The sequence below is a fragment of the Paramormyrops kingsleyae genome, chromosome 16, assembly GCF_048594095.1.
Source record: "Paramormyrops kingsleyae isolate MSU_618 chromosome 16, PKINGS_0.4, whole genome shotgun sequence".
In the NCBI taxonomy this organism is placed as follows: Eukaryota; Metazoa; Chordata; class Actinopteri; order Osteoglossiformes; family Mormyridae; genus Paramormyrops; species Paramormyrops kingsleyae.
The window spans coordinates 14,453,677-14,467,756 of NC_132812.1; the positions used below are offsets into that span (position 1 = coordinate 14,453,677).

A 14,080-nucleotide genomic window follows, 5' to 3' on the forward strand; every position below is an offset into this window, starting at 1 on the left:
TGGCTAAATTGCTCCAATAAAACATCCGGCTATATACTGCAAATGGGCCTTGCAGGAGCCAATCACATCGCATAAAAATAATGAATCATTGATATTTCCTGAAGCCGAATTCACTGCAAATTCATTTGTGCGAAACCCACCAGAACCCAAGATTATGACAACTTCGAAATGCGTGAAATCAGTAAATCAGCAATTCAGTCAGAAGCAGGTGTTTATTTCCTGTATTTCTTCCCTGCATCACAATCTCTCCTGTTCTGCGACAGGTGTCCGTGCGTGCTCACTTCTTTCACAACCCTTATGCTCTCCCTCTGCTTGCTTTTATCTGCCTCGGCTGCTCCAAAGATTCATATCTTGGAAACCATGCATCAAAACAAAAGCGCAGAAGCGCACAGGTATACACACTAAAGTGACTGCCGATGCCGAGGTGGAAAGTTCAAGTTCAGAAAGTACAAATCCAAAGCAAGATTTTATTTTAACCAATCAGCTGAGTACTCTCCAACTGTGAATCTTTATACTCAACTGGTTGGTTGAAACAAAATCTTGCTCTGGATTTGTACTTTCTGAACTTGAACTTTCCACCTCTGCCTAATCCGGATAAACCAAACAGGAGGAGTGTTATGCCAATGAGAGTGGCTTTCATCTGTAGCTTTTGGTGTCTGCATAATGCCACACAAAGCTAATCTGGAGCCTGATCGCGAGCTCTTACGGATTCCTGGTGTGTGTCCAGCTCTCCAGCAGCCGTCGCCTTCACTTTTAACCATTTACCTGGATTCTGCGTTTCAAAATACAGAGGAATGACCCTGAATGTCGTCTTACGGAGAAAAGGGGACAGAAACAGTCTTACTGGGAGAAATGTTTTTATTGAAGACAAACATGAAGCTGCCATTGTAAGCATTCTTAAGAAGACTGACAAAGTGCAATTTTATCTCTAGGTAGAATTGAAAACAATTTACATATACATTTTGAAAGGACAATGTAACAAGAAAGTGCGCGTAACATGCTAACATTGTGACAAAGTTAGCACCACTGGAGCCCTTCAATGTGGGATACAGACTGTCTTCGTCACTATCCAAACATGTAAACATCTCAGAGAACCTATGACATCACTGGGATGCTGACGACAGGCTGAAGATGGAACATTTCACATCAATGGGTATAACACCCATGTTGAGTGCCTTGGGGCAAATCTGTGGTGAAAAGCGCTATATAAAAATAAACTGAACTGAATAATAACTTCCCAGACCCTCGCCACATAAAACCTAGGATGACCATTTTAAAATACGTGTTGAGTACGTGTCAAGCCGCTCATATATCATTATCCAGATGCTTGGTCGTAAGTGCTAGTTCCATTTTTAACCTGCTGTATAAAATTATCCAAATCCCAGGCCCGAGGTCAGTTCTGCGTGTGAAGGGACATACTAGATATCAAAGATAAAGTGCAAAAGAAATGGAAATGCTTCAGGAGAGAGCGGAGATACACGCAGCCGATTTTACCTTACCTTTCCGTCAGCTCGTGGAAGGAGCGTCGCGAGAGTAATTGGGACTTATGATTTCTGAGTTCGGGGGGGGGGAGAGGAGGCTGGGAAAACCTCCAGAATGTGACTAAGTGTAATAGAAACCAAACTACAGAAAGTCCAGCTGAGACAGACAGGGTCAGTTGAAGGCATTAAGAAAACTTTCTAGTGTAACATAAGTGAAACAAATAAGAGCTGTCATAGCAACACACAAAATATCCTACAAATTCCCAGTGGATTAATGCCTTAACAACACCCCCCATCCCCCGTAAGATGTGTCCCACATGTTCATTAAGTACGCATAGAAACCTATAGACGTCATAAGCCCAGTACAAAAAGTTCAGTAAATCCTAATCCTTACAATGAGTACGTTATATACATACCGGGGAGAAAAATACTTAGCCTTACCCATCCAGAACCTTCCAAGTGTACGTGTCATACTAGATTTTCAGCCGTTAAGGTGACAGCGTCTTTTCGAATCTGTAAATCAAGCAAAGTGGTTACTCTTACCTGGTTCTAAGTCACTCTTCCATCTTCTGCTTTGATTTATCACACAGTATTAAATGTCCATGCCTTGTACTCATTCCCCTTCCACTTTCAGGTCTGAAACTGGACCTAGCACGAAAAGGTTCTGTCAAACTGCCATATCTCTGAGCCAACAAGACCACAAAAATCCGGGAACATCCGGCTAGCCTCTCTTCGCTAGCATCTGCTCTCTTGGAGGACAAAAATTAGCCACTGGATGCTCACTACCAGCGAACTCTGCGACTTCCTCCTGGGGTGTGGCTCAAGATGCTGCCTCCGTTTAATTTTGTCCCAAAGCAATGAGCTGCCTGGTCGTCTGCGCTGGGGAACGATGAGGTCCTGTCTTATGGTCAAAAACGTTCATCCGTACTGGCCAACTGAAGTCAAACTGCAGTTTCGTGGGGTTTTAACAGTCCTACACGTGGAATGCCAGCTCGGGCAGGTTCATGATGTACTCCCTAGGCCTAACAAGAGCTCTCGTCACGCCGAGAGAAACAAAAATAAAAATATGTATTCCAGTGACACAGCTAAACTTGGCAAAAGATTCCAGAAGAAAACGTGACAAAATAACAACTTAACTTCTCCTGAATGAAGGCTTCCATTAGTTTCCATTTTCTAGAATCCTTTATTACATCTAATTTTCACATCTCAGAATAGCAATCTAGCGTTATATTCGTACATGATTTGTTTGCCCATACATATAGTCTGAGATATTGTAGACTGCTTCTGTGGACAACTGAGTGTTATCAAAACGTGAGTACACATAATACAAATAAGATTTACACTATACTCAAAACAGTTACTAAATAATTTAAAATAAAAAACAAAAACTTAGAGCTCACTATGTGGCCCTCTGTTTCGTGCTTTTACTGAACTTTTTTAAAAACAAATCTGAAAGAGCCTCTAACACAGAAAGCTTAAAAAGAACGAGACTACATTCAGAAACTGACTACACATGTTCATTGATAAAAAAATCTTCCTTGTTTTTATTCCTGATATTACTACCACATACACATAACTATGTCCGAGAGATGCAGAAGGGGAAATAAGATAGCAGGCCAAAACAAAAAGGAAAAAAACAAGAACAAAATTAAGCATCAAAATAAGACCCCAGGAATGTACATCTAACAGACACCTTCTTTTTCATCGATAGCTACACTCTTGCGCACAGTAGCTAGCGGATGCAGTCCTTATCAGTGCTGTTTAAGCTGCGGTAACGTTTCTGACTAGGGATCCTTGTGTGTGTTCCTCTAACGCTCCTGGACGACTGCCTCACAGTACCCTGCAGCTTTCCTGACCACTCCTCTGCTCATCTCCTCTCCTGCTAAGAACCGTAGCCTGTTGAATGGATACAGGATAAAACAAAAACTGTTAATCTAGCATCACAAGAGGTCACTCTAAGCAATGCAGGAATGAGGGGCGTAGACTCACCGCCTCCGCAGGACTCAGTATCGCCGCGGACCGTAACCGCCTCCGCTGCCGCTCCCGGAACCATAACCACCTGGAACAGACACGTGCTGGCCACATCAGCATTGCCATTAAGACGTTCAAGGGCATGGCACTGCATTAACGGAAGCTTGGAGGACAAGAAGAATACCTACCGCTGTAAGGCCCACCTGAATTCCTTCCCCCAAAGCCACTTCCCCTCATTGGGCCGTAGTTAGACTGCTGCCCACCATAATTCCCAAAGTCATTGTAGTTTCCACCTCTACTGAAGTTCCCTGCAAGGTAATAACAGCAAGACACACCCACGGAAAATTCCGATGACTAACTCCATTTCGGTTTTAAGAGCTCCATATGGTTGAAGAGGTTACTCCAAAGTTACCTCCGTCGTTGTAGTTATCGTATCCTCCCTGGTTTCCGTACCCAGGACCACTACCTCCGTATCCCCCGCGCCCTCCCCCATAGCCTGGTCCCCCGCCATAATTTCCCCCTGAAAAGGTAAACATCGAGGATCCTAACTGAGTAAATGCCAAGGAAACCCACATTCTTCCAGGCACCACACATTATGGGTAATTTTCATTCTCTGCTTTCATGACATATAACATGAGGAATCTCACATTAAAATCATATCTAGACAGATTAGAATACAATAGAAATAAATCAAAGCCTTAAATGTGAGTGACGAGCGCCAATACATACCACCTTCAAAACCATTATATCCACCCCCATATCCATAGCCTCCTCTGCCTCCACTGTACCCTCCTGCAAAACAAGTTTGGGCAAAGTGATTCCGGAGCCCCAAGCCAAGAGCTGCCGCTTCTCACAAGGCCAATTCCTACCTGAGAAATTACCACCTCGGCCAAAGCTGCCACCACCAAAATTTCCTCCTCTGCCCATGTAGTTTCCTGACCCACCACCTCTATCTGGAACGGAAACCAGTATTCACCTTAATGCAGTGTGAGGCAGTAACCTTAAGCTTTGGCCGCATGTATAAGATACATATTTTACGTAAGCTATCCTAATATATTTTGACCTACACTACAAATTTAACAAAATGAGGGTGCCACTCTAATAAGGCTACCCATATAAAGGGTTTATGAATGGTTTATAACCTGGTTATTAAATAGGTTGTAACACTTTGTAAATCATTCATATACAATTGTAAACAAGTTATAACACAATTTTCTTTTTATTAATGAGTTACTACCATTTACAAGTGGCAAAAGGGAGCCTTATTGTAAAGTGGTACTGAAATAAAACACTAAATAAAAAACACTACTTTTTGTGGATGGATTAGTCTGTTTATATATGTTTTTTTTTCTTTAAATGACCAAAATTACCTGCTAGCAGAAAGGAATGGTATATTTATCATACTTATTATGAATTTGTCAAACACATGGTGACCAACGGGCATCACTGCGGACACCTGAAGGTGAGGACCCATCGCTTCACTTACTTCTCTGACTGGACGCGGCCTGCATTTCCTGTTTTGAGAGGGCCTTCCTCACTTCGCAGTTATGGGAGTTTATCGTGTGATATTTCTGAGCTGCAAAACAGGACGTGCATGTGAATGCCAAGCTGGCAGGTGACAGCAGGTAACACCACCTGTAAAGTCTTGGAAATATTCATTGCATTTTTATCCACAGTTATGAAGGAAGTAAAGGCACAGGTTTGATGGCAGAGAAATAACTAACACTAGGTCGTGTGATGAACCCACCAACAATTTTATCCACTGTGTCGTGGTCATCAAAGGTGATAAAACAAAACCCTCGCTTCTTGCCAGTCTGGCGTTCCTCCATCACTTCGATGCTCTCGATCTTCCCGTAAGTCTGAAAGTACTCTCTGAGGTGGTTCTCCTCTGTGTCTTCCTTAATCCCGCCCACAAAGATCTTCTTCACTGTCAGGTGAGCACCTGGCTTAGCCGAATCCTAGGGACAGAGGATATAGGCCAATCAGTTTCCGTAACCGCGGTAATCGCATCTGGAAGGAGCGGCCTTCTAACCCTTACCTCTCTGGATACGGCCCTCTTGGGTTCCACGACGCGCCCGTCCACTTTGTGGGGACGAGCTGACATGGCGGCATCCACCTCCTCCACGCACGAGTACGTCACGAAGCCAAATCCGCGGGAACGCTTGTTTGCTGGGTCTCGCATCACCTTAACAGCACGGCAAAGTAACGAAGAGAAAACAAAGAGGTCAACTTCAGGCTGAAGTGAAGTGAAGATCTCACTCGCGGTTCTCTTGTGTGGTTCCCCAGTGGTGGAATGAGCTGCCGAACCACATTCGGTCATCAGATTCATTCTCCACCTTCAAGAAATGCCTCAAGACCCATCAGTTCATTGAATACCTCTACTAGCCTGATGCATCTTAACATTCCCTGAATAGCCTTAGGAGGTTCTTGCTTTGTTTAGAATATGTTGTGCATCTCCTGCTCCAGTACTGCTTACATTTGTACCTGAGCTTTCACTGGAAGCTCAGCCTAGCTGGTATGCTGCTTCGGACAAAGGCGTCTGTTTGATATTATTTTATCAACTAGTGATAAAATAGTTAAGAATTATACCCAGTATGTTACTTGGAATACAAACCACACAATCAGTGAGCCTTCCCCATTGCTGGAAGTGAGCCCTCAGGCTCTCATCTGTAGTTTCAAAACTGAGACCCCCAATGAACAATTTTCTGAGCTGCTCTGGCTCCTTGGTTTCATGATCCTTTGAAGACACGGAAAGAAAACCGATTAACAACATAACGTTAAAAGTGGCAAATAAAATGAAAAAGCATTTAAAATGTTTTGCATAAAAGCAATTCAAATATTTTCCATAAAATGTACCCATTTAAAGTTTTTTTTCCTAGGAGTAACGCCTTCCAGACTAGTAAAATTCCTATCCTAAAATTCCGGTTAAATTCCTTATGATGATTAAACGGCAGGTAAGTTCTACTGACAACTGTCAAGCATACACGTGCAGGTGTGTACGCTTTTGATAGATTAGGTAACGTCTCGGCTAGTTCGCGCATGCGCAATCTTCCCCCGCGGCTGTGCTGGACATTACAGTCCGACGCATTGCTGCCTCAAATCTCTGGGTCTTATCACCTTGTAGATGGGCGGTCGCTTCTGTTTCAGAGACACAGCCTGGCTGACCCATTCCATCAGTCTGGACAATTCTTGCTTTTTTCAGGTTATAAAAAATAAACTCCCTGTCAATATCCAGAATTTTCCACTGGGAAGAATCCTTCATACGCCATTTTAGATCGCCTCCTACCCTTACCTCCATATTGCAAATACGTATACAGCACTTGCAATGACTTCTTTCACACTTAAATTTCAGTTTCCCTATCTAAATAAGTCACAAACATTTTAAATCGCATGACACCGTAAGAATTTGTATTTCCCGTAAAATGCAACTTTTTACACCCATTTCCCCCCACATGAACTTGCAAACCATGAACACGGTAACACAGACTTAAGAGAGTGAAACACTTCGTGGGTAAGACTACTGTCAACGTCGACAGAGTATTTTGAGTGTTTTGCCGCGACGAGCTGTCAGAATTATACCGCGAAATATACCCAACTACCCTTAGTACCTCGCGCTGCGAGAAATTCAAGCGTGACATGTTAGTCAGCCTCAATATTTTATTGTAAAATATGTCATCTTCATTTTAAATTTTTCTCTACGTCCATTTACGAACAGAACCAAAGAGTACGCAAGTCTGATTTTCATGGGTATTGTTAATGTTATCACCTCCATTTCGCAGCGTATAGCCAGTCCTCGGTCCAAAGCGCAACCGGAAGCGGAAGTTGAACACTCGCTCGCTCCCACGGCTGCGGCACTCGAGGGGCGGGGCTCAGAAACACACCTCGAAGTATACAGCTTTGCGTGAGATACTGAATACGCAGAGGGGTGTACACTTCATCATTTATTTCATTCTCAGCTTGTTTTAATATGACTTAGAATGCTTATCTTAGGGAGTATACTGCTGGATGTATGTGTAACATTGACATGATGGATAAGTTAGTCAAAAGTCAACTGAGCTCAGTTATGAAACCTACAATAAACTACAGTAAATAACTGTAAGGTGCGTTCTACTTCATTTTCAGAGGTGTAATCTGCGTTGAAAGAGCATGTTTGCTAATGGCGTCACTCAAATACGATTTAAATAACGTTAAAATTATATTCATAGAAGCAATTGTCATTATATTGATAGGAAGGTGATTAATAGCCGTTTAACTTGACTGCTGGGGCCAACTAAATCTAAGAAAAAATTTAAACTTAGATTTGAACTTTGTGTATTAATTAACTTTGGCAAGTGTGTAAAGTGTGTAAGTGTGTTTTATGTTATGATGAAAAACAATTAATATAGACATTTTTTGATATTATTTGATTTTATGATAGATTTTCAACGCTCTATTTGATTTTTACTGGCATCCCATGCTGTTCCGTGCCAAATACAACCTGTTTTGTGGCATTGGCTACAGGCTTATCGTGACCCTGTATTGAATAAGTCGTTATGAAAGATGGATGGATAATATGCGCGGGTGTTACTGAAATTCAACCTGTGAGTCTCATAACCCATTGTAACAATTGGCCTGCACAGACACACCCAAACTAAGACATTACAGAACACTAATGAATTTTAACCACTGAACCATCCTATATATCAAAGAAAACAATCTATGCCAACGACAAGAACCTCACTTAAGAACCAATGTTTCTCAGTAAAAATACTACGATTGCCACCTACTGGTCATGTGTGAACTCCATTCATATAAAAACTAACGCAGCAATTATACTCAGCATCAGTCTTGCTAATCTATTGCAACGCTTAAGAAATTCTGCAGGGTATTCATGTATTTAAATAAAACAAAGAAATATATGTTTTAGTGATAATTTATAAAGTGCTTAGATGATATATTAATGTGATTTAAATTTGGTAAGCCAAGTATAGAAAAAAAGTTAGTAGAACAAATTATTTTACCTTTGAAATGTGACTGGGCTCACTGAAGTGACTATATTCAATTCAAGAACTTGTGCTGGAACTGACTTTGAAACAATTTTACATGAATATGTTGACACTTCTCATGCCTGCCATCACAGGCATCACCCCTACAAGTCCAGGTTAAGGCTCCCTTTGAGAATAATAACCGACTTAGAAGTATCTGCGAATTTATGACTGTTTTATGGGGTGGAATAATGTCTGTTATTACCATTACAGTGTGCCAGGAAAAATATCGCCTTGATAAAAATAACTATATTTCACTATCGTTAAAGATGACTTTTATTTACTGCCGGTTTGCAGTCAGAGTATTGAGGCAGTCTGTCTGTGAGTTTCAAAATAAAGAAATGGAAAATGGAAAATGGAGTCATGAGGACCACTTTTCTACTGAATATCTAATAAGATATTTAAAGGTGACTTTAGAAAAGAAACGTAATTTTTTTCTGTGCAACCTGTAAATTACTTAATCACAATTTCATATTACCGTGTAAATCACTGAATTTTTATTTAGTGATAAATGTAAATCATATTAGTCTCAATCCACATGCATATACACTCAAAAACAATTTCCCCAATTTCTCTGGATATTCCTTGTCCCACCTACTGTGTTATGCTACATTTCTTTCTAAATTAAACTGATAATGAGCTTGAGGCTGTGTAATATTATTCACGCTTCGCAAGTCTCCCATAATTAAGATACTCATCAGGCTGTGGTCGGTGTTCACGTATGACAGACCCCTCCCGGAGCGCCCTGAGTCATCGATGAGCATTTTATTGACTCCCTGTATTAAACAATCCTTTCTGTCTTCTCAATAAAATACGACATCAAACTTAAGTGTGATGACTTCTCATTTGATTTTAAACAGATCGTATTCAGAGCCTCGATATCATTTCATGGCTAGCTACCACACCGCCTCGAACACTGATTAAATTATATTACTGCGGGGGGTGGGGGGGTGGGTAAGTCTTTGTATGACGATATAGTGGGTAGGATGGGGTGATGAAACAGAGCTGTTTAAATGGGCCAGGCAGTGATGTTTAGAGGAAGGAGGGGGGGGGGGGAAGCATCCTTTACCTTGATCAAAAGGCCTCGTTTTTCATTGAGCTGGTCAGTGAAGGGAACCTACAATAGCCATTCCTTGCACATTCAAAGGCCCATGGAGAAGAATATATTGAAAGGCAGTACATTAATGATTAAACTATGGGGCGGTTCAGTGGAATCGGCCTCCAGTCACCAAGTTCACCAGTTTGAATCATGTCCTCAGCAGAACAGTCACATGTCCATTGGGACCTTGAGCATTGCCCCCCCCCTCCGAATTGGCCCTGGGCTGCCAGATAAAAGGTCGACCCTGTATACCAGGCCAAGCTTAGCTTACTACTGTATATATATTTGCACATGTACGTCTCGAGAGCCAGATGGGACATGCAGAAAGAAGCACTCCGACGTTCCTGTACTTGTGCAAAGTGCAAATGTGGCATCATTTCATTTTACCTAGTTTTGGAACAGCGAGGTAGCAAAATCTTTGCATGAAATCTGCTCCTTATGTCGCCTTCACATTTTCGGGCAAATGTCCCCAGAATCCACCCATGGTCTTGTTGCTTCCAGAATATGCCTAGTCTAGAGAACCCGAAACAACGCTTCTGTTATTTATTCATCTCCTTGACCGAAAGTGCAACATACTGTATGTTTTTATTGCTGGTGTAAAGCTATTATAAAATAAAGCATAATAGCGAAACATTTTCAAAGTATGAATGATTTTAAAAATAATCTTTAACATGTGTTCATATCAAAGGTGATATTGTTGTGTGCCGATATTCTTGTCCATGCATTTCTATAATTACGGAAATGATTCCAGAGGACAATATTACTAAACCAGCAGCAATTTTCCTCTTGACTTTCACCTGTGATAACATGGACTGAGGCCCATAAACCGCAAAAGCGCCACATAGTGCAAGGATTCAGGATGGGGCTATTAACCTGAAAACAGCTGATTCAAGTGGCAGGAAGAACTCCGCCGTAGCTCCTTCCTGCCTGTACTTATCCTGATTTGCTCCAGTGTACAAATTACAAGTTGCTTTATATAAAAGCATTAGCTGTGCAGCAGGGGTAAGCTGCCAGTGGCAGGCGCCCAGGAAGGCTACGTCCCTCTGCTGCCTCTGGCCAGTGGTGCTCGACTGAGACCTTGCTAGCTTAACACACTCATGAGGTATTGCCTTGCTCAATAGCACGTAAGTATATGAGCTTCACTACTAGGGTTCAGTGTTGCAAGGGATTTAAGGTAAAGAGGAAACGAAGCTGGATGGACTTTAACGGATTGCTCAGGCCTCTTAACTGCCATATCAGGCCCCTGCAGATGCAGTGGGATTGATGGCCTGTGTTCCCTTTTCTGGAGGCTGCCAGTCACCAACTTGTGCAGGTTTGGGTCTACAGGTGAGATTTTGGAAGCATGAGCTCTTTCTTGGCCTTGACCGAACTTCAAATCGGTCAGACCTTGCCCTTCTCATTTTCATTCAGTACCAGGTAATTTAATAAAAATGCACTTTTGGGAATAAGCAGTTTTACAGATAATGTTTTTGCGGTGTGCTCTGATATATAAGAATGATAACTGCAATGATGTAGATTTTGGTATGGCTGGTAGGGGCATGTCCGTATACATATTGTGGGAGTACTGTGCATGTTTAAGGGGGCGGGGGGGTGGGGGAGGGGCTGGTCGGAGCTGACTTGGTCCCTACCAGTGTTGAAACCAAACTTATGCCTGTGGATAATTGTTTTTTCTTCATTTTCACATGGTTTATGAATTAAATAATAATGAAGGCTATTCATTTAACACAACTGATGAAGGATTATGGTCAGCCGGGAGCACATCTCAGGGTAATGAGGGCAGAGGGCACCCAGAACCAGAACCAGAATCAGAATCAGAATCAGAATCAGTTTACTCGCCAAATGCACATAGTACATAGGAATTTGACCTGGTGAGACAGCGCAGTACAAATTGAGAATAAGAATTAAAGGTAGGAAACAACAATAAATTAAACAGCAACAACAATAAATAGGAAAATGGAGTCCAATAGGGGAAGCGAGTCTTCTAGACTCTCACACACAATGGATAATCCAGACACATCATGCGTGTGTATGGAAGTGTGAGGCCATAGCGTTTATCCACTGCCTCATAAAAAAAAGATATTTTTTTCCTGAATGCAACAATTGTGTATCTGTTCTAGGAACCAGCAGAACTGCAAGTGCACTTTCCAAAGAGCTTTGGCTGAATAAACACTGTTACTGGTGACATTAATGACTCGCTAACCCTGATTTATCGCAAGGTAGCTCTGTCCGACAGAATCCACCATACATCACATTTTTGGCAGACGAACGCATGAGGTAATCAGCTCCTGAAATAGAGGAGAGTGATATCTTCTTTAGGCTTTAAAGCCAGCACTTAAGACAATAATTAATATGAGTTTTATACCCATATCAAAGCTCAAATTATGTTTTGCCATTTATCTGTGACACAGGCCCTTGTCAGCACAAAGAGAAGCTGACAAGGGGAAGAGAAGCTATTGGTCACAGAAGGTCTAGTTCAGGAACTAACCACAGCTTCTCATTGTGGTTAACTATGGTTATCATGTATCATCTGATGCCATTTTACTCATGCGGGGCTGATTTTTACAGCAAAATCTGTAAGTTACATTAGTTACAGGGAAAGCGCATGAATTATATTGAAAGCTGCACAGGTCTAACGATGCCAGGTTCTTGAACTGAGATTAATCAAAATCTTTAGCTATCCATTTATTCCTTCTGTATCTCACAATTAAATGGCTCTGGGGAGCGCTGTATAAGCATTTAGAGATATATATCACACCTTGATTTATTATAAATGATGTCCGAGAGATTACGTATTTCACGTTTCTATAGCACACAAACGCCAATAGATGGCGCCATTTATCCATTTGCAAATAAATCTCGCTGTTGTGGCTTTGGAGGCAGTAACTTATCACTGATCATGTGACTCAAATGCCGCTTCGTTACATAGTGTAACGCATGGGCAAGAAGTCTCGTACTTTTCACTGGATGCAATTTAGGCCGCCAATATGTTGAATAACTGAAGGCAGTGAAGATAATACCTTGAAGGAAATTATTCGATGTCCGTAAATTATTTGAAATACAATATACATATGATTGCAACCCATGACTTCATGTGTCTAAAACAGTTTTATTGTAAGAAAACGGCCGTGTAATTCATTTATTAGTATAATTCCTATCGCATTTGTTAGGTTTTTTTCTAATTGAAACAGTGCTGCAGGCTATACCGCAGTCAGCCGCAGGGTCCGGAAGTACATAAGCGGCCTTTCCTGTACTTCAGGGAACAGAACAATGAAAACTTTGTGTCAGTAATACTGTGGGGAGATATATATATATATATATATATATATATATATATATATATATATATATAATGATTTATTTATTTATTTATTTATTTTAAAAAGCCTATGTGTCGTTTCATTGATTTTACTTTATTAGAAACAACTCTTTTGATAAAGGTTAAAACTGAGCAGCGACCCACTGTGCGTGACTCTGGCTTTAGACTCTATTTCAATCTTACGAACAGTTTTGATTTATCCCTGAACACATAGGCTATGTGGTAACCTTCCCCATATAAAATATCGCATGTGACATAAACACCAATTTTCACATATAAAAACTGTACAATATATTGTTCTTGCTGTGATTATTATAATTATTCTTATTAACAACAACAATAATTATTATCATCATCATCATACAACCATAATAGTGTTCATCTTTGCATAATGCATATCACCTAAAATGGTACCAGGAATGCACGTGCAGCTATATTGAAAGACATGAACACTTGACCCGAAGTTTAACACCGGCCATCTACACATCATTTGCTGTAATTGTCGAATTAATTCTCGGCCCCTTAACGTCACGGCTTGCCTGGTGCTGCGTGGATTATATTACAACATCCAAGCGCTCGTTGAATATCGGCATGGTCGAAAGAGTCAAGGGACCATGGATGAGAGACCTTCTATAAATGCAAGTCATTATCATTACCATTACAATTTTTAAGTTAAGACCCATATTTCACTTTCTCCAGAAGATGGGGCTATTATCCATGGAAAGTTGAGCAATTTGTTAAACATTTTAAGTGCTACAACACTTCGCAAACGGCCAGGATATAACCGCTGGACAGTACCTTCATATTATTTCATATCTAACACGTTTCTCTAATAATCACAGCTAGCGTTTGCCAAGAAAGGTTCACATAAATGTGATATATAGCCTGTTGTTGTTCCAGTGGGATCAGTAGCTCGTGTATTTTAAAAGTTAAGGTTACTCAACGATCTGCCGATAATTTTACTTTGTGTCATCGTAGCTGTTACAAACTGCCTGATTTATTAGATAACTATCAATGAAACAAGTTATTTATTTCCTTATTGTATTTTAGTTTGAGTCTAAATAGAATTATTAACTATATAATTATAATGGCTTCTAAAACAATGGAAAGTGAGGGGAACTGGAGTGGGTTATGTGCCGTCAATTATGTAGTTATTGCGACGAGTCGTTGTCCTAAATCTCAACGCGGG

At 41.0% G+C, this 14,080-nt stretch overlaps 1 protein-coding gene across 7 annotated transcripts; it reads right to left on the bottom strand.

The window, feature by feature from the left end:
* Positions 1–840: 840 nt before the first annotated feature.
* hnrnpa3 (heterogeneous nuclear ribonucleoprotein A3) lies at positions 841–7,299 on the bottom strand. Of its 7 annotated transcripts, none has more exons than XM_023801717.2 (11): positions 7,219–7,299; positions 6,067–6,189; positions 5,491–5,637; positions 5,200–5,410; positions 4,939–5,028; positions 4,322–4,405; positions 4,182–4,244; positions 3,865–3,972; positions 3,656–3,760; positions 3,471–3,540; positions 841–1,994 (listed from the first exon to the last, which is right to left on the bottom strand). In XM_023801717.2, exons 1-10 carry the CDS (start codon positions 7,222–7,224, stop codon positions 3,485–3,487), a joined length of 993 nt encoding a protein of 330 aa, XP_023657485.1. In that variant the 5' UTR covers positions 7,225–7,299; the 3' UTR covers positions 841–1,994; positions 3,471–3,484. The 7 variants fall into 7 exon arrangements, with proteins under 7 accessions (XP_023657485.1, XP_023657484.1, XP_023657483.1 ...); XM_023801716.2 differs by having other exon boundaries at positions 841–3,377; XM_023801715.2 differs by having other exon boundaries at positions 3,641–3,760.
* Positions 7,300–14,080: the final 6,781 nt, after the last annotated feature.